Source organism: Aythya marila, assembly GCF_965140915.1.
Source record: "Aythya marila genome assembly, chromosome: 4".
Taxonomy (NCBI): Eukaryota; Metazoa; Chordata; class Aves; order Anseriformes; family Anatidae; genus Aythya; species Aythya marila.
Window position 1 is genome coordinate 44,502,004 of NC_139045.1, and position 23,490 is coordinate 44,525,493.

At 37.8% G+C, this 23,490-nt stretch overlaps 1 protein-coding gene across 5 annotated transcripts in view; it reads right to left on the reverse strand.

The window, feature by feature from the left end:
* USP53 (ubiquitin specific peptidase 53) overlaps positions 1-16,643 on the reverse strand; it is a 37,447-nt gene extending 20,804 nt beyond the window's left edge. The window contains exons 1-4 of one of the 5 annotated variants that reach the window (XM_082759708.1): positions 16,565-16,643; positions 6,597-7,325; positions 4,164-4,256; positions 205-339 (exon numbers count right to left, since the gene is read on the reverse strand). In XM_082759708.1, the coding sequence (XP_082615834.1) occupies positions 205-339; positions 4,164-4,256; positions 6,597-6,740 (372 nt within the window). In that variant the 5' untranslated portion in view covers positions 6,741-7,325; positions 16,565-16,643. Of the gene's footprint in view, positions 1-204; positions 340-4,163; positions 4,257-6,596; positions 7,326-10,486; positions 10,619-16,371; positions 16,484-16,559 lie in introns of those variants that run through there. The other 4 variants (XM_082759711.1, XM_082759712.1, XM_082759709.1 and 1 more) reach the window with 4 other exon arrangements.
* Between the last annotated feature and the right edge of the window lie 6,847 nt (positions 16,644-23,490).

Sequence of the window (23,490 nt, forward strand, 5' to 3'; positions counted from 1 at the left end):
AAAGTATGGAACAAATGCAAGATTACTCCATCTCACATTACTACTTACTGTGGGTGTCTCCATAAATTGACATAAACAAGATCAGCAGTATTATGCTACTTGTATCCTACCTGTGAGTCTAAATTTACCAAAACAATAAGCCAGGTTGGCATCCTTTCTATAAAGCTAACATAATCCTACTTGGCTATTGTAAAGAATACTCACAAAACATTCTGCTGCATCATCCATGAATCCAAGCTGGAAACGCTGTTCATCTTTAAAACTTTCCGCCAGGGCATGTCTCATATTATCCGATGGGAGTGCTTTTTCTCGACTGTGTTGAAATTGTGAAAATATTGCCTAGGAAGAAATATGATTACTCAGCTTAATTAGCCACTTAACTATGCACTGCAGTTCTATTCAAACAGATCAGTTCTTAAGCAGCATGCCTAAACAGCAAATATAAAAAACATAAATACATTAAAATTTACAAATGACTAGTTTCCCTTAAAGTTACTCAAGTTCCATGTTCTCACCATTACTTGTTCAATTATAAAAAGTTAAGCTACCAAACGGAACTCTGATTCAGTAGGAAGAAAACACAAAGCATATAAAAATGCAAAAAGCAAGCCCTTCCGCTCCCAAAAGCATCACAAAACTTTGGTCTGTAATTATGCAGCTTTTTTAATTTTGCCACTGGAATAGTGGTTCACGCTTAAGTATCTCATCTTTATAGATGGAATGTATTTCTTAGGGGCACAATATAATTTTAGTTTAACATATATCACTTATTAAATAACACATTTACATTACTACTTCAGACAGGATCGTATCTTTATTAAAATGATGGATATGCAAAAAAAACTCCCATTACACAGAATGCTGAAAATCCTTGCTATTAAATCAGCTATCTACTCAACCAGTGTATATGGTAAGACAAGAAAATGGGTCAATATTTGTAGTTCAAAAACATGAAAATAAACTGCATTTGATTTTTTCTTCGTTTCCCAGAAGAGACAGTTGGCTATTACTTTTCTTTTGGGCAGATATGCACGTAAGTGACCTCATTATTTAGCAAGTAAGGAAGGTTGATTTTAAAAGAACTGGAAGTTAAAAGCCACTAAGTGGATGAGAAAACATTTGCAGACATTTAAGGGTGTATTCCACTCTCAAAAATTCTCTGAAGTCAAACTTCTGAGAAAAAAAGAAGAGAAACAAAGCACATTGGGAGAAGTCACGTAAAATATAAATAAGGATATTCATTCTTCACATCGGCCTCCTAGGTTAAAACAAATCTGTCGTACAGAAGGCAAAGAAGCAACAGACATACAAAGTTTCAGTGCTAATAAAGTAGCATTTTAAACATGATGCATTCCAGTATAAGTGCCTGTCAAATACTTAAAACTTCCTTCTCATGCCTAAAAACATTATAGCAGCCTCCATGTTCTAAAACCCACTCCAGCAGTCCCCAGGAAAAAAAAAATATTATCATATTTAACACACAGAACACCAATATTTTTAAAAAAGAGTTGAACAGAGTAAAACAGAACTTACTGGCTTAGCTAGTAAACTTACTAGTTTACACCATAGGCTCAGAAAAAGCCATCAAACCATAGAATGGCACTTATACGGGGAGGAAGTGTCAAATTCCTTTTGGAAAGGGTAAAAAAATACAACAGACAAAACACTTTCTTATTTTTGAATAAGAAGGGTTAAAATAGCCCCGAACCTTTAAAAAAAAACACAGACAGGTTGCTGAAATGCATCCTCATCCAGCACATACACCACATGAATATAAAAATGCCCCAGGTTCAGAACGCAGAACAAACAGAATCACTCAGCCAGTATCTTTAATAAGCCAAGAAAGCAAAACCAGTAGTGCACATAATGACTGAGGACAGATACTTCCAAGTGAGTTAACCACAGTGGTGTTTCTGGTTCAATACCTAGGCTACTGGCCATACAGCTATAAAGAATGCAATTATGTCATTAAAACAATGACCAATTCAATTCTAACCAATTACAGAACGGGCAGCAATATGGCTTATCATTGTTGTTGGGAACTTATCAAAATAGAAAGACATGACAGTCAAACCAATGCAAAATATTCAGGTTTTGAAAGCCATTTAGAAAAACGGCACAAGAAGATGCATTATGGGAGTAATCAAACCTTCAAGAGCAGATACTTGAAAGAATAAAGAAAATCACGTCCTAAATTGCAGTAGCCTTACAGAGGAGCTAAAGCTAGGGTGTTGTTTTGGGAGGTAACTTAAAGTGATGCAAAACCTATTTCACTTTGTACTGGAGCCCCAGTAATTACAAAGAAAAAGGGTATTAAGGTACAGCAAATGGCAAGTTTAGCTTAGAAAAAAACAGCTGGTCTTCACAAATTCACCATTGGCACATTCCAACTCATTACTTATGTTCATTCGCAACTTGACATTAAGTGGTATCTTCATGTTTATGAGCAACTTAAAACTGCTACAATATTTTTACTATGATTTTAGCAATGTGATTACATTGTAGTATACATACATTCCAGAAATTGCCACCATTCAATCCCTCTGAGTTTCTGAAAGGTAGTTCCAATGCATCATTGAACAAGACAATATATGACCAGCACTTAATGTGTAATATGGGTCAAATCAAAAGGGATAGGACACAAATCTTACTGTAGATTATCACATCAGATGTTCTTGCACACACAACACTAAAAGACTATATCTAAAGATTTTATCTAAAAAGAGAGGTGTGCCGAGTTATGGTTTGGACTTCATGTAGTAATAAGACCAAGTGTCCAGCACACAGAAGAACATATAATATGCACGAAAACCCTGGTAAAACAGAAAGCCCCATTAAGTTCTGTGGAGTTAAAAGCTTGTAAAAAGGTTGGGAAAAAGCCTCAGGAAGCTGGTCTGAATATGGGTAGTTGCATCTAAACCTACTTCATCTTGTTTGCTTTTTAAAATGAAACATTTTAAACAAAGAAGTAAAACGACACTTCTAGGAAAGCTATATTTGGGAAAAGAGAGAACAGTGGAGAGATCAGCTGTGCTATATCACAATCATGATAAACACTAAAATGGTTTGAAAAAAAAAAAATACACAGAATACATAGATTATACACCTCCTGAAAGACTAAATGTCACTGCAAATACTTCTTGCCTCAAAATGTTTATTCAGGACCAAAGTTTGGTCTGTAAAACGCCCTGTGAATAAACTCTAACTGGAAACACCTGACAAATACTTGGCTTATCCCTGCCTACAATTTAGTATAGCCAAAAACCACTTCCTTGATTAATTTCATTTTTAAATAGTGTTGACCCTTTCAGCTCTCTCCATACAAGTGATTCTTGGTTCTGTATATAACTATACAGAAACCCAAACCATCTTTTTTGTCTGTAAAAGTAGAAAGTACATATTACTAAAAGAACGAGCAAACAAAAACTCCTATGCATTTTTCATTGGGAATTTTATCCCAATGGAACATGAGATACAATGTTTACAGTTCTTCCCTGGTAACTGAAGGCAGCCAAATACCATTGCAGCAGAAATAGCAAGAACCTAACAGAACTCATTTGTTTCTGGACTTCAGATGACTTACAAAACTGAAGTACAAGTTTTGTGTGCTGGTTAAGACTTGCAGATCTGACATACTTTTACAATTCTAAAATGTTACCAGCATTCTTTAAAGTTCTAGTACCTCTGCCTACCTTTCACTACCTACAAGCTAAACAATTAAGTCCTGTACAGTTACCATCAACTACTCAGTAGAAAAAAATCCTGAGACGTTATCAGTCAATGTTATTGTATTCAAACACTGAATTAAAGAACAAAAGCATTTGTACGTAGACAGAAAAATAACAGATCTCTACAAGGTTTGCTAGAAATTCTCAATTAGGTTATACTGTCTTAAAACAGACAATAGTTGTATGCTTAATCAGACTGCAAATTTGCGTACTGTAATATTTCTCCTATAATATAAAATATGTTACAAACATTTGTTACAAATGTCCTTAAAAGGACATACAAGTATGATTCAATCACAAAAACGAGACATTCTTATTAGACATAAAAACGATAAGGACATTAAATTATCATCTCAGTAGAATTGTCTCCCTCATTTAAGACGTATAGGGAGAAATGCATAATGCTTTGTTCTAAAATTTTTATTCATCATTTACCTTTAAAGCACAAAATATGCACGCATCTCCCTGGCACACGTGTCCAGTTAAACCTCTCAAACTTCGTCGAAATATGTCAAGTTGCCATAAAACCTATAAAAGATGCACAGAAAATAAGTAACTCATTTTGAAAGCTCTACATCTAATACAATAACATGCACTAGATTTCCTTTTTTTCCTCCTGATTTTACATAACATTTACAACATGAGCACCAAGACTGATAAATTATGATCCTTTTCCATTAGCTTAGTAAATTGTGGAGGGTTTGCATTCACAACTCTTGTATAAAATGTAGATCTCATTTTTAAACTTTTGAAACAACTGCAGTATACTTGGTGTTGGAAATGCTCTTTAGGAAACGAGAAGTAAGCTTAATTGTGTACAGAGATTGCAGTAGTGTATCTTATGGCTTTACATAAGAGGAAGAAAGCTATGGGGTCTCATTTTTCCTCTCTCCCTCTTCTGTGATTTCTTTAAAACAAAAGAGATGAATACACAGAAACTGAATTGCTAGGTAAAATGTGAACAGCATTTCATTTTGCTCTCTTACTAAAACTAACGCTGAAATACATTTGTTTCTCCACAGATCAAGATAATCCACTGGTGCTTTATCAGTTGCAAGTTTCTACCTTTTATTTGTGTAGCTACTGTATACAAAGGTAATGTCAATTTAGTCACACTATACTGCTTTCAGTATCTAGTGTCTTAGTTGCACAATCACTGCAGTAGTTCACAAAGTTGCCATAAAAAAATAAATGCATAAAAATGAGTTCTTGAGAGACACTGTAACACAACAGTTACAAATCCAGAAGAAAAATATCTATCTATAAATATAAATGCTAAAATGAATTAGGATATTTTTGAAAAGGAATGTTAGAACCTCAGTTCTGAAGGTTGAACAAAGGAGAGGAAAGAAAGGAACACATTCCTCCTTTTAAAAGGGCAGTCACCAATCATCACCCACCATGTGATAAACAGCAGTATGATGTAAAATACTAGGACTGTCTGAAAGCATAACTAAAAATGACTTAGGGTTTAATTTCAGGGCACCCTAGGGGAAACTACCAAAACTAAAGAAGAATATAGGTCATGCTGTTCTCATTAAATCCAATGCAGCAAACTCATTCTACAGAGCCTATTGTACGTTTTTGTTTTAAACCTATTTAGATACCATATTTGTATGGCATGTGCATATCTCACCTCCTGTGTTCATATCCAGACCATTTTTAAGATTTATTTTTGTTGTTGGATGTTTTTTTCGCCTTTTTTTTTTTTTTAAGGGAAGTCTATGCATCTATTAAGGCCTCTGCCAGTTTGGCAAATAATTCTGTACAATTTGCAAACAACGAGGGCCAAAATTTAAGCATTACAACAAAATATACTCTTATACCCTCTATTTGCACATCTTTAAAAAAAAACTTTTATTTTTTTGATTTAAAAAGTCCTAAAACTAAACTACTGCTAGTATTCTAACTTGAAGAAAAACTGGAAAGGAAAGCACTGTTTTGTCACAGAATTAATTATATCCCCATATTCTCTGTCACAAATAGGCTTGTAAAAGACCAACTTTTATAATGCTAATATCACTGTACTATTAAACTATACTTAAGATCTAAACAGGCAATGCTTTTTTCAATTATTCACAGAACAGTACATAGGCAGTACTTGCAAGAATTTGACCTGTAATAGATATGCATATAGAGTAAAAAGATACTTAAGTCATATTTCTTTGGTATCAGTTGTATCTCCTGCTCTACTAATTCCATAAGGCTTTCCTAAAATTAGAAACAAAGCTTTCAACTGCATGTGCATCTTCTGATATGCCCCAGTAACACAATTTCATGTACTAATTCTGAGAAAACAGGATTTCAATAAAAATAGTACCCTATTCAACGCATGTAGTAGGACTGACTGCTGTACTTTTTTAAAAAATGTAAATTTGGTAGGTTATAAAAACACTACATTTAACAAATGTTGGTTTTAGAATTCAAACACTAAGTTTTAAAGTTATGAGTATTAAGCCGTCAAATATGAAAAGAAAGTTTTACTGTTATTCTTAATGTATGCAAACAATATAACATGCTGTCATTTTTGGCAGAATTACATATTTAACATTCACATTCAATTTCTTGAAATCAAATTCTAAATAAAAGTTATTTCCACCATTGTCTTTTTTCTGTGATAGCCACCTTTTACAGGAAAGTCAATTCCAGAAAGCCATAACATTCTGTCTCAATTAGCATCATTAAAATGTTTAATAAATTGAGAACTGAATTTAACACCACTGAAAAACATAGTGTATTTTTCTGTAGAATGCACATACTGCAATACAAGTAATAAAAACAGCATTTCCAAGAGAACCCTTTCCCTGCTATGGTCATCTAAGCTGCAACAAAATGAGAACTACTTAATAAATCAAAAAATTTTCTTACCTGAACAGCACTATTTAGAAAGCAGCTGTTTTGTCCTGGTTCATTTAATAAACCTTTTGTCGGGGCCAGGGACAATATACTTCCAGGCTGATAAACTTTTCCAAGGTTACCCCCAGGTTTCCTTAAAAATTTCACCCATGCCATTATTTTCCAGAGTTTATAATTGCACTATTTACACTTAAATATTTAAGGATATGATGGGTGCAAGGCAAAGAAGAAGGTCCTAAGAGAATCGCTGTAAAGTCATAACATTCCATTCAACCCTGTGTAACAGTAACCACTGAGGGGTTTAAGTCCTTATTCCAGGAGCAGCTGTCAGCAATCTATCAGGATCAGTCTGTCAGTTAAAATATAACCACACAAAAGTTTTCAAATGAAACTTTCAAAAAAAAAAAAAAAGAAAAAAAACATATGTTATCCAGGTAAGGTTAAAATACATAAAAGTTAATAGAATAAAAGTTCTTATTAAGCAAGTTGCACAGTAATTGACTTCTTCCAGGGATATCAATGAAGTATTACTATAAATCATGAGTTGTGTTATATCATGAGTTTATACATATCACAGAAATGGAAAACTCTTGACAGGCGTTATACTCCTGTTTTCTGACTTGACAGGCATTATATTCCTCTTCGCTGACTTCCGTCCATCTTTTTACTTTTAACTGTGATCCACAAAATATATTCCAGTTTAGAAGACTCCATGTTTATCTCATCCTCTTTCAAGTGAATCTGAAATAGGAAAAAAAATAATTAAAACCGGATTTTTCAAAAACGTTAAAAATCTAAATAAATAAAGATGGCTGTAACAACTGCTTAATATACAGGCAGATGCAATAATCAGGGAAGAAGAAAATTTCCACCCCATAGTTTTCTCAAGACAGAAAAATTATTTTGTCTGTCATAATCAGTTATTTTCTAGTTTACTGTACACCTCCAGAGACCATGATAAAGTTTGGATTCTGCTAACAATATGTTGCACTGCTTGTAAAAAGAACACATGACATGTGTTATTCTAACTTTGAATCTCAAAGCCTAATTAAAAGATTACCAAGAAATAAATATTTTTATTCTACACTTGAAAACCTAAGATGATTTTGATTTCAGTATCCCAACAAATCACATGAACTTAAGCCTATGTTTTAAGATTCTGAAGATGTTACAGATGGACTCTCAGCTTTTAAAGTTTTGTACTACTTAGTAAACACTACAAAACAATGTCATCAATCTAGTTGCTTCTTAAAGCATCTAGAGAAACACAGCTAGAAGCAGAGCAAGAATGTTTCAATAGCAGTCCTAGACCAGTGACTGTCCCAATAACCAACTCCAAGATTCTACAGTTCCAACAATAAGTCTCTCCTTGCTGAAGGCATGTATTTCCAGTTAAATGACTCATCGGCCAGAACACCATCAAAGGCACATTTAAAGCCCATACAGTGATCCTCTCAGAACAATGGGTTATCCAATCAGTTTGGCATTATTACAACATCTGCAGACATACTTAAAGTAATAGCACAGAACAGAATAAACTTGAATGAACCAAAGCAATTATGACTACGTATTTGGGAAAGGGGAAACAACAAAAAAAAAGGTGAAATATGGGCGTTCCACATCATAGACAATCTACCTTAAATTTTACAAGCATGTGAGATACTAAGGATGCGTCAGGATACACCAAAACTTGCAGCTTTCTCACTATAATTTTTTTCCACTATGAAAGCTTTTTCAGAATGGTGAGCAATTAAAAAAAAAAAAAAAAAAAAAAAAAACAGTAGCCCAACTACAACAGATAAGCTGGAAGATAATTTTACCCAGCTCAGAGCTACCACCAGCACATTCACATCAAGCAATTCTACTGCTCTCAAATATTGTATAGCTGGAACACCACAGAAACATACCACATGACTTTCAAACATAACTGCAGGAAGACTTGCACCCCTAAAGCCCCTTAGTAAAAAGAAACATTTATACTTGCTTGTATTGTTAAAAATCAATAACTGGAACATAACCAAAAGTCCCTTTTGCCCAGTGCATAATCAGATGTTTTCTGTTTGTTTACTGATGTTACTGCATCTCACCCGTAAGTAATTTGATCTAATAATACTGGAAATAGTAAGTGTGATTTGTGACAGCACTGAGCAAAGAATCTGAAATCTAACTGGAAACTGACCTTGACAGACTATCATGTGATTATTTTGTGTTCTTTATGTTCACTTCAATAAACCCAGAAAGGGAAAAAAAAAGAAAAAAGATGCAGTGGGTAACTGTAAACAAATATTAGTTTAAGATCTTATTAGAACCTTAAATTAAAGGGAGTATCAACTTCAAAATTTATTTCCACATGAAACCCAAAGTTAAAGCGCTCAATAGCATAACAACTAGTCTTCTGCAAAGGAGCAAACTCATAGAAAACAGGGGCAGAGGTGAAGGTAAGAAAGGGCAAAATGAAGCTTAATACAGAAGATTAAAGATTGTCTCAAGTCAGGTATGCAGAGGTGGTAACAGATTCACACAGTGCAAGTGAAAAATATTTTTAACAAATATTTTCATTAAAGTTTCACTACAGTATATAAATGGAAAATAAGGATGAATAAAGAGGAGCCAAGAAAAAAAACAAAGTATATAACTGATTATATATATATATATATATATATATGCCCCCACCCCACACACATATATAATACATATATATACACACATACTAGGAGCCAGTATCTTTTATCAGAAACACCTAGTAATAGAAAGCATCATTTTGATCAAAGTCTCCTGCTATCACGTGGAACTATAACTTCAAATCTATAAAAATAATCATCTAGATATAACTATGATTTTTAAAAAAAATCAGAAAAATCTTACATATTCAACTGCTTCAACTGTTAAAATATTTTCTGCTGATTTCTGAATTAGTACTACTATATCTATGCTGAAAAACTGACATACTACATTTTTCTCACAGAGAAGCTTCTTGAGCCCCCATTTTCCTGGCAATACAGAGTTCTCAATTTCACTTTACATTATTTCCCATATGGAGAAGATTGTACAGTTTTCTCCACCTTCCTGCTGTTGCACCAGAAGACAAAGCTAAATGTAAGATGGACAATTTTTGGTAACCAGCAGTATCAAAACAGGTACACTGAAGAGAAAAAAAATTGGAAAGAGTGGATCGGGAACAGCCTGGATGGCCTGCAGCAGCCACGAAGGAACTGAGCATTTGCACTCCACCGCATACCTGAAACATCCCTCACTGAGTTGCTACCTTTGACACATGGGTGCAACACGATCAATACGGGTCTAACCCAGAAGCACCAGACTTGCTGTCAGGGTCACCCAGCCTAAAGTGCCCTACTTAATACATCATACCTCACGTCTCCAGAGCTGCTCCAACAGTGGGACTCCACCACCACTGCTGATTCAGCTAGCCTGTCCTGCTGTCTGCATTTCTGTGTAAATAGCACTCAGCCTAGAGCAACTGAGTAATATGGGAAGGACTAGATGGAAAGTAAGGTAAGCTATACATTACTGCTAGAACACACAAGTTATATGCAAAAATGAATGATTCTAGTATCTAAATTACAGGTGAAAACAAGTCTTATGTATTCAACTATGAATGCATTAAGGAGGGGTCTGTGAAGTTGGACTACAGTTGGTTATTTAAAGAAAACCAAGAACAGACAAGAATTGCAGGATTCATCCTCAGGAAAAAAAAAAAAAAAGAGTGAATGCTTGCTCCATTAGTAAGTTGTTTTCTCATCTGAAGAAAAGCCTAATGATATACCCAAAGTCACCTTAGGTTTGGGAAACATACATGTTTTTCTTTTTAAATGCAAAAGTGAGATAAGGCTCTGTTTCACCTATGTAATAGCTAAAACAGACAGATAAAAAATGTAACATACTTAAAGAAATGTCAATTTCTCTGTCAATTTCATTTTCAGCCCTGGAACTCACTTATATGGAGTGATAAGGGCAGAAGAGCTTCCATCAATGTCTGTTTCTTAGCATATTTCAAAAACAATTTCACCATGCTTCTGAAAAAGAGATTTATGCGTCAATATGGAACAGGGGCAAAGGAACACAACTCTGAATTTAAACTACTCTATACTTTAACTGATAAGAAATACACACATTGTTTGGAAACAAAGTTATTTCAGAACAATTCAGATAAGAAGCGTTCATTCACCAATACTTTCAGGAAACTCATTTTGTTTTACATTTCAGGAGTCACAGAATTTCTAGGTTGGAAGAGACTTCAAACAGTGCATGCACTGAGTGAGCATTTAGGTGTTGGGATGGGTTTCAGAAAAGTTGTGATTCACTGCAGGAATTTCATAAAAATAGTTCTCTGCTAGCTCTCTGTTAATATCGTATCACATTAAGATGCTTCCTGTTTAATTTCACATCCACAGAGCTGTAAATACAAAGTATTTCACCTATCACACCAGGTAAGTGCACACAAACCTATTTATTTATCATAAAATGATATGTTGCAGAATATATTCATTGCATGGTTTTCATATGCAGGCCAGATATCCATTTAACAGAGCACTGTGGTATTACAGTCATATGGCCTCTATTAAGAGCCCACAACATCAGTACACCTTTTCTAGAAAATTTCAATACAACACAAGAAGAATCAGAAGCGACTGCTTAGAAGTTGTCCTTATGCAACCTTCTAAAATAACTCTCTATAAACACATTCTTTAAGCTGCATATGTCAAACTAAACATCCCCCAGCAACTCAAGCATGAATCAATTTTAAAAGAAGAAAAAAAAAAAAAAAAAGTAAGAACGGTATATCAAATAGCTATTCATTTTAAAAAATTCTCTGCAATTCCACCAGGTCTTTGCACTGAAGTCCCTTTGTTTTATTAACTGCTGTCCTTCTCCCCAGAAGTAGTCACATAAAAAAAGGAGCAGAAAGTAGGTGTGAAATAATCCTATCTCAACCCAGTTCTCTGGTCAATATGACCAACCAGTCCTGCTCTGGGGTTGGAAATCCCACCAGCCTCTCTTCCTCCACTACCACCCTGTATTAAGTACACCATGTCACTTATTCACTAGCAAGGGGGGCCACTGTAGAAAAGCCTTCCAACTGTGCCGTGAGCAATGTGATTAACATCTGGCACGTATTGGCTGTTGCAGCCTCTCCCTAAGGAGAGGAAAGTTTATAGTAGCATCTTGTTTTGAAATTTATTCTGTACAAATGTCTCTTAGCTTCTTTAACAGAAGAAAAAAAAGCCAGGATCAAACAAAGCTATTGTAGAGGATGTTGGCAAGGACACGTGCTCTTCAGTCACAGCAAACTTAGCTTGATTTGGATCATCCACCAGGAACATTATTCCTCTACCAACAAGCCTGCTCTTGCTGGAAACTGTTCCATAAAACAGAGAAGTGATGCTACTGATCAGCCATGGCTCCTTCCCTAACCCACGAGGTTTGGATAAGCATTTTGGTGACTGGGACACAGACCACTGACTCCTTTCATTTAAATTCAATATTCTCCAGGACTGTAATTAGGAGTTGAAGACGGTCCTTACACATGTGTGGTAAGCCAGTGTCACCAGGAGCACCAAAGCATTTATTAGCCACTGGGGTTTTGAAGTTCTTCGTTAAGCTCGTGGCTTGACAAAGGTGTGGGTGACTGATGACTGATCATAATTTGTTCAAACCACACAGAGTCTTCAAGAGCAGATACTTCATGCAGGGTTGAATGACATGCTATGGAAGAATTTTATCACCTGGGAATTAAAGAAATATTCTTGCCTTTCAGACTAAAGGGATCAGTTTCGGATGACTGTTCTCTACCAAAGCTTTGCTAAACAAAGGCTATGAACTCTTAAAACAACAGCTATTTATCAGCTTATATTCTTCTACCTTACCTAATTTTAGCAACTGTTCTTTGGTCATCAGTGATCCCACCAGGCTACCCTTAGCCATGCAGTCATACAGGAGAAATTACATATATGCCTGTCACAAATTTTGCATACTTACCTTTATAGCTTCCAGAACAACAAACGCACTGCCCTGCAAACAGCATGTTATCACCAGTTTGGTAGGTATACCCTAGGAATTCAGTAACTGTGGCTTGCACAGTCTTCTCAATGGAGGGAATAATACTACTAAATTAGCTTAGAAAATGGTACAATTACTATTTTACATAAACCACTTTCTACAAGTACATTTGGGTTTAGACATCATTGGTATGCATTCAGTTAAAACCAGCGAGATAAACAGTTGGGTCCGTGAACACTGGAGCTACCAGCCTGGCTCCTGGCAGCTGTCTCATAGCTGAACAAGCTCCCAGTTTTCTCCCTAGCCATGCAGCAGAGTTGGTATATACCCAACATCTCCATACAATGTCCCTCTCTTCCAGCCAGCAGCCTATTACTCTGGAAGTACATCATCATCATTAAGACTTTATCCCTTCCGTCAAACTGGGTGGAAACCTGCCAACGGGTTCAAAAGTTGTTGACTGTGTCTGAAATTTGGCTGAAGAATAGTTATTTGCATCATCTCAGCCTCATTTTACAATGCATCCCAGCGCGTTGCATAGATGAGTAATGACAAACCTTCCTGGTGCCCAGCACTAAGGTTACTTTCAAGTAACTCAGCTTTCTGCTTCTGCTGGCAGCTCACACCTCTGTGCTGAGCTTGGCAACCCACCCAATGGTCTGAGAACTCTGGTAGATCAATTTCTAAACTGATGTATGTCACAACTTCGGAATTTAGATAACAAAAATTTGGACTGAAGAGTGACTAAATGTATTGAAAAGAAGCAAACTTATGATGGGAAACCATCAGTTTTCTGTAGTGAGAACAGCAATGGTAGGAGTGTGGTTGCCTTTTTTCTCCCACCAGAATGAAATCCATCAAAAATCTAACAACTTACAACAGCAAAAAAATGAGTACTTGGAAGAGCGTTTCCTGCAGTTTTAAAGTTTGTCATTTAAAATTGCCAACAGACCAAAAATCTTGATTTGTATTGTGATGATACTGGAGGACACCATCTGTTTTCCACACACACACGCAGACTTTTGGAAAAAAAAAAATCAGTGATGTTGCTTAAGAAAAAGAGTAGAAAAAGACAGAAATTTGGAGTGAATAAACTCCTATATCCCTTCAAATGTGACTAATTTTTTTGGCCACTACACCAATCCTGTCCCATTTCACCTTTAATACTACGCTGAATTATGGTATGTGTTATGGCAAAGGAGATCTGTTGATATAACATACAGCTAATGCTGTTAGAAGTCCTCAGCCTGTTTTCAAAGGACACTATTTGTAAGAACTGAAGTTTTCAGTATCTGAAACATCAGACAGGGCAAAAACCCTTCATTAACAGCACATATTTGCAACACAACAATTCGGTCAAACTCATATCTCCAGCTGTAGCCACTAGCCCTGATTTTGTGTGCCATCTGCAAGTATAGCAGCCATGGGTATTGGTTTGACACATTCTTTCTACCTTCCATCACTGACTCAAGAAGTCCTCCAGAGACAAAAATGGTATTTGACAGCCATTTCTCTAGAAATCCTTCTAACCAACCTCTAAAGATATTAAAACCAGACTTTTTTTTTTTTTTTTTTTTTTACACTATTTTAAGAGATCTCTACTGTCTATTTTCCAGTCCATTTAACTATCCCTCACATGCCACATCACTGCTCCTGCATGTCATACTTCTTTGTATCCTTTCAGGATGGGAAAAGCAGAAGTATAGATGCTATCACAGATGGCTTCTCTAAAAGGATACAATTTTTTCTTTAAGCTGTTCCAATGAAAACTTTCCTGTTTGCATCTAGAAGAAAACAACAGGTTCACAGTTCAGCATTTCTGGGCTGTTACAACTAGGAACCAACTTTACTCAGAGTTCCCATTGTGGCTGTAGAAACATCTGAAAGAATACAGATTCCCAACATATGACACAAGCCAACATTTACAGTGAATCATCATGCACAGAAACTCTTAGTTAAACCGATGAATTCAGATGAAGCAGCAGAATAGAAGCAGTAGGAAAGAGAAGGCAGCAAAAAGTCTCAGCTGTAAGAAGATTGGAACCCAAATGCCCTAAAGCAGCAAGTTACCTCTGAGTTCTCACATGAGCCCTTCTCCCTACTGAATTCAAGTATCAGCATATATTAAATACATGTACAAGACCAGTCAAAACGATCTCAAATCGATCTGAATGTGATGAAATCTCAGGAAAACTATTCCTGACTGTCCTCATAAACACTGTGAGACATACTATTAAACAAAACTACATATGTTTTTGTTTCTCCATCTTCCCAATCCTTTATGACGTGTTTTCCGCAAAGATTACCATATACTCCCTGAACCTCAGAAAGATAGAAAGTATCTTTACAAGGTATCTTGGAAACATTTGTTACCCTTACAGGGCTACAAACTGTAACTTTGCCTCTTAGATTTTGGAGTAATTGCTTGATAATTAATAGAAATGCAAGACACCAGGTTTTAGTTCCTTCTCCAAAAACTTTCCAATTTCTTAAACCACTAGGAAAAACTAAGTAACTGAATTACAAGGAAAGGTAATATGAGTATTATCTTTAACCCCACACATAGAAGAAAAGAGAAAGTTCAAAACATTTACATTTCACACACATGAGTCTACACAAACCTATCTAAAACCCTTTTTCACATGTGCAACTCCAATCCAGTCCATCTCCTTGCTACACCCTCAGCACATCATCATTTAACCTGGCCCTGCCAAAATCCAACTTGTTTCTGCTGACGCCTAAAAAAACACTTCTGAAGAACTCCTTGGAAGTGTTCCACTCTTATCCCTATGCCCCTCAAGTGACTGTTTTACTGCACACAGAGCCATCAGCTGAGGAACAGCAACAAGCATCACAACCAGGATCGTGGAAAGTAACGTAACTGAATGGCGATAGCACTGATGCTGTCCCTGAAGTCTCGTGGGTCTCACACCCAAACAATTCTGCCAGTAGTACATCATGCACTGTGCGACTGGAAAATATTCTGCACTATCAAGTTTTGATATGAAAATCAAGCACAATTTAGGTGTATTTATCGTCAGCATCCCCCTGTTCCAGAAGAACTTTTTACCGAAGTAATTTGATCTTTAAAGGAAAAAAAAACTGTAAAGACATCTTACACTGCAACAACGCTAAGGAAAGAGAACATCGTTTGTTATTTATTTAGACTAATTTCTATTCAGATTGTAACATGAGCTCTCCCTGCTTTGAGAGCCAAAGTCACCGCTCAGGACGGGATAACCACGGCGGCCGCAGGTGCGAGGGGGAAGGAGACACGCACACACCATCAGTTAGGTAAAACACTCCTCACATGACTAAGTTTCTGCTCTTAAAATAATCCTAACAACTTCAAAGTCAAGCAGGAGGGAATTTTTTTGTGTGTGCTCGCAGAATAAAGGATTAAGCAGAGACATGCAAAAGCCGCACTTATTTCGGGAAGGGAAAGAACGAGACGCGTTTCCTCAACAGCTTCTTCGCAAATATTTGCATCGAGAAATCACAGCGAGGGGCAGGCTCCGGCTCGGACGGGCTCCGGAGCGCTTTGCACGGGGTACCTGCCGGCTGGGACCCGACCCCCCCGGCGCAGCCCCACACCACCTGCGCTGGCATTTCCTGCTCCCTACAGCCTCCGAAAACACTCCCCAGAACCCCGCCGACGGGCAGCGTGACTCCGGCGTTAAACATTAACCCCGCGCCCCGGCTCTGCCCGACCCAGCAGCCCGGCGCGGAGCCCCCCCGGCTCCCCCAGCCCACCCCACGAGCACCCGACCTCGCTCAGCCCCAGCTCCCAGCCGCTGAGGGGGGCGCGCGGCTCCCTGAGGCGCGGCCGTTACCCCCCAACGGCCGGGCGCGCGCCACGGCCCCAAAGGCAGCGCCGGGGAAACGCGGGGGGGGGGCAGGGGGGGTCGTACCTCTGCCCCCCGTCCCCAGCCCCAAGCCGCGTCGCCCCCGCCTCACCTCACCTCAGCGCCCAGCCCGGCCCCGCAGCTCCTCTCTCGCCCCCTCCCGGCGGGCGACTCCGGGCGCGGCCCCGCCCTCGCGGTAACTTTTCCTCCCTCCTCCTCCTCCTCCTCCTCCGTCTACGCCGGGTCTCGCGCTCGCTCCTCCTCCTCCTCCTCCGCGCCTGCGCGCTGCGCCAGCCGCCGTTTGCACTCCCCCCCCCCACCCTCCCTTCACGGGGGCGCGAGGCCGGCCGTTGGGCGGGTGCCGCGGCCGTTACCGCCCCTCAGGCGGGCGGCTGAGGGCTCCGTTACCCCCCCCGCCCCTTCCCCGGGAGGAGCCCCGAGGTAACCGGCTGGTGGCAGGCAGGAGGCCGCTGTTGGGGCTGCTCCAAACCGCTGGGCTGGGGAGTTAATGGGCTGGTAAAGCGGACGGGGCAGCGGGTGTTTTTCCAGCAATTGTTTTGCCAGGGCTGGCTGCTGGGCGCCTGTCAGAAGTGGCCCAGGCACGGGGGTGCCGCTGGGATGAGGGCGGCTTTGGTGACAGACCCCAAGCCAGTGTACACATACCCCAAAGCTGCCTTGCGTTTCAGTTCCACGCAGCCCAGAAAGGTCCTACTTGGTATCACCTAAAGATCTGCCCTGGGGTCATCGCCCCACAGTCATGTTCCCTATTATTTTTATCTGGTCTATTATTTTGGGGAGGGAGGAGTGTTTCCTTTTGTTACTTGCAAAAGGAACTGTATGTTGATGAATACTCGTGTTTCTAGTTGCTCAAGTACCTGAAGTAGTTTGCTGTTATTTTCTTGGATAAACATGTAGATTTCATTAACACATTTCACTTCTAGGCTAGTAATGAAAATACAAGTGTTACCACACCCAGTACCAGTCCTTAGCACATGACTTTTTACGTTCCCATATTTCCAATTGCCTTTTTATGGTCTTTCAAGATTGGACAGCTGTTTATGTGTATGAATGCACGTTCACTTTTGCCACACAACCTTCTGCAATAATAAACTCCTTTCCTTGTAAAGCTCACTTCCCTCATCTCCATTAGATCATCCAGACTGCAGTAATGTTTTGCTCCAGAAGATACTGTGTGAAGCACAAGGCACTGTATCAAATGAGTTCACTGCCTCATGTAAATGCTACAGTTTTGTTCATCATTTATCCATTTTCATCAAAAAATCAATTTTAATCCATTTTGATCAGATTGTTTTTGCTAGTGTTTCTTCCATTATATTGCTAGTGTAAGAAGCTTGCTGGCAAAGGCAATTTTCTCAGTTTCACTGCCCAGCGTTTATTATCAAGTGGCCAACTTTTTACTTCAAAAAATTATATATTTGGGGGAGAATTACTATTAAATTGTCCAAACTTTATATAGTTATATGTATATACATACTTTTCAGTGACTTGCATAGTCATTTTCATAAATTGGAGATCTTTAATACAAGATTAGTTGTGTTTTTTTTTCTTGAAACTTTCAGATGTTATGGCCACTACTGTATATACTTTATGATTGCTTAACAGATACTTTTTACATTGCTCACAGTAACAGGTACAGTATATGTTTCCCAAATTTTGTGATTTTTGAAGGGAATGTAATATTTGCTTCTCCTGTTGTCCTAAGATTCATACGGCATTTTGGCACAACAACCATGTTCTGATGCTTATGTAGAACTTTCTTAGCTGTGTATTGTTTGAATCTCTAATTTTCAGCAGAAATTTTAAAGTGAAGGCACATTAGAAGTCAGCATGTTAATATTACCATTAAAAAGTCCGCTTTCGTGTTAGTACACTTTGTTATGGTGTATTTAAAAAAAACATTGTGCGTATCATTTTGGTTAGTATCTGTTTAGTCCTTGATCCCTGCATTACTTCTTTGCAAAGCCAGTCATGCAAAGGCGTTTGTGAATCCCAAACTAGCATTATGACTTCACTGCAACTATGACCTTATTTTGATATTTTTGCTTCTCCGTGTACTCTGCTTTCTCATTTGCCTTTGCCCTTTTCCTCAGCACAGATTTGTTTTTCATTGCTAATCTTTTAGAAGTCCCTTAGGACGTATACCGGTTTCTTCTGTTCTTTTTTTTCTCAGAGGAAATGTAGTCTGTGAGCTTTAATTATGGTATATTTTAAGATTTTCTACAAGGGGATCTTAATAGAGTCTTCCACACAGTACAGACTGAGAATGACACAGGTGTGGCACAGGAAGCCCCAAATGAACTAAAAGAAGAACTTTAAAATTAGAATAAATGGTGCAAGTGCAAAACAATGCCACAAGGGCAAGTGATTTCCTCTTGTAGTAGTCAGTACAGGATATGTGCTATGCATGATGCAGGGATGCGGAAAAATGTTTACATGTTTCTAGTATTGATGTTTATGTAAAGTTTGATAGTATTAATAACATATGTTGTTAAACAGGGGAGTTGACTGGGCAGTGGAAAAGGTCTTAAACTTGGAGGAAAGGGATCCAGAGTAAACTAAAACAGGTATTCATAGTTCTACTCAGTAATCCAACCACTCAGTTTGGCTCCAGGCTAACTGACCAATATTAAGACTTTCAAAAGGCAGAAAGAATGATGTGGCAGAGTGGTTGATTGTGGGGAGGGGCACAAGGGTGGCACAAAACACACGGCTGGAAGAGAGTGGGAGAAAGACCATAACCAGATCCTTCAGCACATCCAGGAGGTTGGCTTTCGGCACACGTCCAATCCAGGGCAAAACATATTTATGTAAAGTTAGGTACTAAAGCAAGAATCTTATTTTTAGGAGACATTCAAAGGTTTAAAATTAATTACGTTAAATATTTTTCCTGAAAACTGCAGACATTATACTTCTTTTTCAGTGATGAATGAGCTGGAAATCTGTGTTTCAGAGCTGCACGCAACATGGTATATTTTTGTGTTAGAATGCTTTTGTTCCAGGGTGATCCATACTGTTGTTGATGTTGTCTGATCAGATTTCTTCCTCTGAAATAATTTTATTGTCATGCATTTTGTATACATAGTGTTTCTGTGACCACGTTCATACCTTTAGCTGTGCTGGAACACCTGTTCTCCATTTTCTTTTATATTTCTTAACACTTGGGACATCTTTACAACAGTCTTTTCAAACAGTTACTACCCTCCTCATGTTCCTATGATTTATGAAGACATTATGGCTGTCTCTAATTTTCTCAGGGGGATAGAAAACTAAATTTTGTTTTTAAAAAACTGATTTAAGTCATGTTTTGTTGGGTAGCTAATAGATTTTGTCATGGTGCTCTTCTGCACCCATCTTTTTTCCTGTTTATAAGCTGATAATCACGTGAAATCAACTTTATGTACTTACTGAGAACTGTGTCTGTACTTACCGGGGGCTTTTGCAAAAACTGAATTAGCAACAATATTAACATGTAGGATCTAAGGCAGAAGGTTCCATGAGATGCTGTGTTGCTTAACTAATTATGAATACTCGATTTTCCATGTTCTCAAAGCCTTTAGGGAATTGTCAGATCACTTTTTGCCCAGGGAAGAGAAAAAACTTTCAAATTCCAAGACACTCACACAATTACTTGTCTTCAGGAGCAGTGGTTTTCACTGAACACAGGTTAGCACAGTGCACTTTATAATACTGCAAGGGTTAGCTATTAGAAGGAAAACAGGCTGGTAGGAAGGAGGGCCATATGGGAGTAAAGCAAACAAAAAATAAACTATTCTTGTTACTTAAAACATAAAATAATAATCATATGCATTTGCTAGGGAGGCTGAAAGGAAGTCTTAACAACATTTTAGTCCAACATCTGTTCTCTAGGTTGTTTTGGTCATCTGTATTATCACTAAAAGATGCAAAACAAAGCACAACAAGTAAAAAAAAAAAAAAAATAAATCTCAAGCTTTCAGTAAGCTAAGTGAGGACACATTGCTTTGTGGGCAGTTTACCTAGCTATGTTCCAGTCCTCATGTTTCCCCTACCATGAGGACATACACCCACCACCTTTTCTTTTAAACATACTCTAGCAAAGTTTTCCTCTATGTAGCTTGTAGCAAGCAGTCACATGAAGCTTAGTCATCTGATTGCTCTCTCGTTCCCACATCCTGTATAGAGGCTAAAATTTACAGACATATCCACATCCAAACAGGCTAGCGGAGCATTTCTTTAAAGACTCCTTTGGGCAGGCACATGATTTTCAGTGAACTAGTTTCCCACTCCTTTTTTCATCCTACCTGGAATGCTATGTTTAAAAGGTATTTTGCTCTTAGTAACCTTTCTGGCTATGTTTCTGCTTATGGACATGCTGCAGCCCTGCTTCATTCATATAGCATCTGTGAGGAAGGGCTACATAAGAGCAAAACATGCAGAGCTGAGCTCAGAATGAGCAGAAATACTATTTGGGGGAAAAAAAAATAGAGAAGGAAGGTATGGAATAGTGATGACAAAATTAAAGGTGAAAAAGAAGAATGAAATAATGAAACAATGGTTACTATTGACAGTAAGAAGAGAAGGATGGGGAAAAATTAGGACATTAGAAGCCATAAATGAAAGACAAATATTGATCTCATCTGAAGAAGCATCACTTGGTTTTAGTCCTCAAAGCTCTAAATAAAGCTTCAGAAGCAATGAGAGTGTTAAGAAGGGTTGATTTATTTTAGCTAGGTTAAAAATACAGAACGCAGGAGACTGCAGAAGAGCTGAAATAGGCAAGCATCACAGACTTACAGGGAGGAGCCTGCTGCATGCCATCTCATGAACATGCAACAGCATCTCATGATTCTAAACCTCTAGTCGTTTGTTTCTCTCTTCTCCAGTGAAGTAGCTGTAGACAAGCTTTCATAGAGCACAAACACACTATTTTTTAAGTTTTCTGACCATAGGTGCAGGAGCAAGCACAATATGTTTTGCTCTTTCTGACTGTGCACTATCCTATAAATGGATAGGATTTATAGACTATAAATTCTTTCCCAGTAGTTTTTCAAGCACTAAGATATTCAATAGGGTGCCAGAAGCAATTTCACTGAAGTCATCTAGAATTTCACCCTGAGAGTAAGAAACATTGGTTTCTGTTCTTCTCCAGACATACTGAAGGTAATAGTCCTGGAACAAGACTTGAGTGTGCATGGCTGTGTTCATTCTTTAGGAAGGAGGGAAATAAGGGGGTGGAGGGGAATATATCTTGCAAATGAAATAGATAATCCAGTTTCCAGTCCAACAATCTACCTCTGCGGGCCAACAATGCAACCAAAATCCTCTCCTATTTTACACTGTTACATTTTTAAAGTTAGTTCTTGAATTCCTGGAAAAGTATGAGAACCTTCTATGCATGCTGTACATGCCAGGCCCTTTTCTGAAACTGTGTCATCATCTGGGTGCTTTAGCAAACAAAGTTTTAATGATGATCTTTGTTTGTCTTGCATGTGTCTTGCACAATCCTTTCAAATTTGTGTGTCTAGTTCATTGCTTTTAGGGTATAAGCCAATGGTGATGGATGTCTGCAACAGGAAAAGAGAAGAATGAGAGAGATGATTCCTTAAAAAGTTCATTCCTAGGATTCACATAAACCATCTCTGACTAACTTGAGCTTTGTGGGTGAAAACCAACATAAAGCAAATTTAGGGGAAAAAAAAAAAAAAAAAGAAAAAAAAAAAAGAAAAAAAAAGGAATTATCAATAGATACAGAATTGAGTAATTCAGTGGTTGAAGTTACATTATATAATATATAGTGTTTTAGTAACAGTTTAAAATACATGTGATACCTCAGATAATAGAATGCAAAAGTGTTAGCAAGTATTTCAAACAGTGGTTTTGTCCTCTATGAGAAACTGAACACTGAATTAAAATATATGACTTGAATCCTTGAGTCCCCACCTCAGTCTACACTTAAAGCAAATTTGACAGGATTGTGTTATAGAACAGGCTGATTTAAAAGGAAAAAAGAAAAAAAAAAAAGAAAAAAAAAAAGCAGTTGATTTGTTAAATGTTCTTTGTGATCATTGTATCTCTGGATTTAGCTTGCTGGTTTTCTTTTCTTTTCTTTTTTTTTTTTTTTTTAATCCTTTCTGAAGTTTCCATAAAAGCTCTCAAAATAAAAATAGAGTCTCCAGTACAACATTAAAATGGTTAGCCCTGCTTCTATGCACAGAATGAGCTGGTTTTCATTTGCAAACCAGTAAGTTACTTACCAGGTGTAAATTGAGCGTATGTTACTTTAGTTTGAACAAAAAAGAAATCCTGGTATTTGAAACGTATGGTGAGTTTGTACTGTTTGTACTGTGCTGAGACATCCATTCTTACTTCCCTTCCCAGAGCTAGGAACTGTCCAGGACTATGTTCTGCTGTTCTGGGAGTGTTGTCAGATAAATTAAAAGCCAGGCCAATACTAACTTCTCCTGAAAGACTTGGCCCTTGTTTATTGATTCTGTTGTAACAGCATGTCACTACTCCTTTCTGGGCGACTGAAGGAGGCATAGGAACTACTAGGTCCTGTAGTCAAGGGGAAGGGTTTTCTGTGTGAGGCTCAGTGCTGGAATGAACATCTTGACTGCGAATAGTTTTCTGTAACATGGGCATTACGTAGACAGGATGCTATCTACATAACTTCTTTATAGAGGACAGACATTTTTTATCTTCTGCTTGTAAAGATTTTTTTAAAAAACAAACAAACAAACAAACAAAAAACAGATTTTGGAGGATTAAAGAAAAAAGGCTAAGGACACACAAGTAAATAGGTGAAAACGTCTTTTCTCTAGATGTATCATGCCTGCTTTCTTTCTGTAATGCAATAACTGCTTTTTGAGATGAATGAACTTGTTAAACTGAAGAAGAGGGGAAATAATAAATGAGTTGTCAGATGGGCAAAGAAATGCCCGAAAGGAAAGGTGGTGTGTTACACTGAATGGCAGGGAGGAGTTGTTAGAGCTCAGTCAAAAGATTGATATTGAAACTGGTGTTGTTTAATATTTTCATGAGTG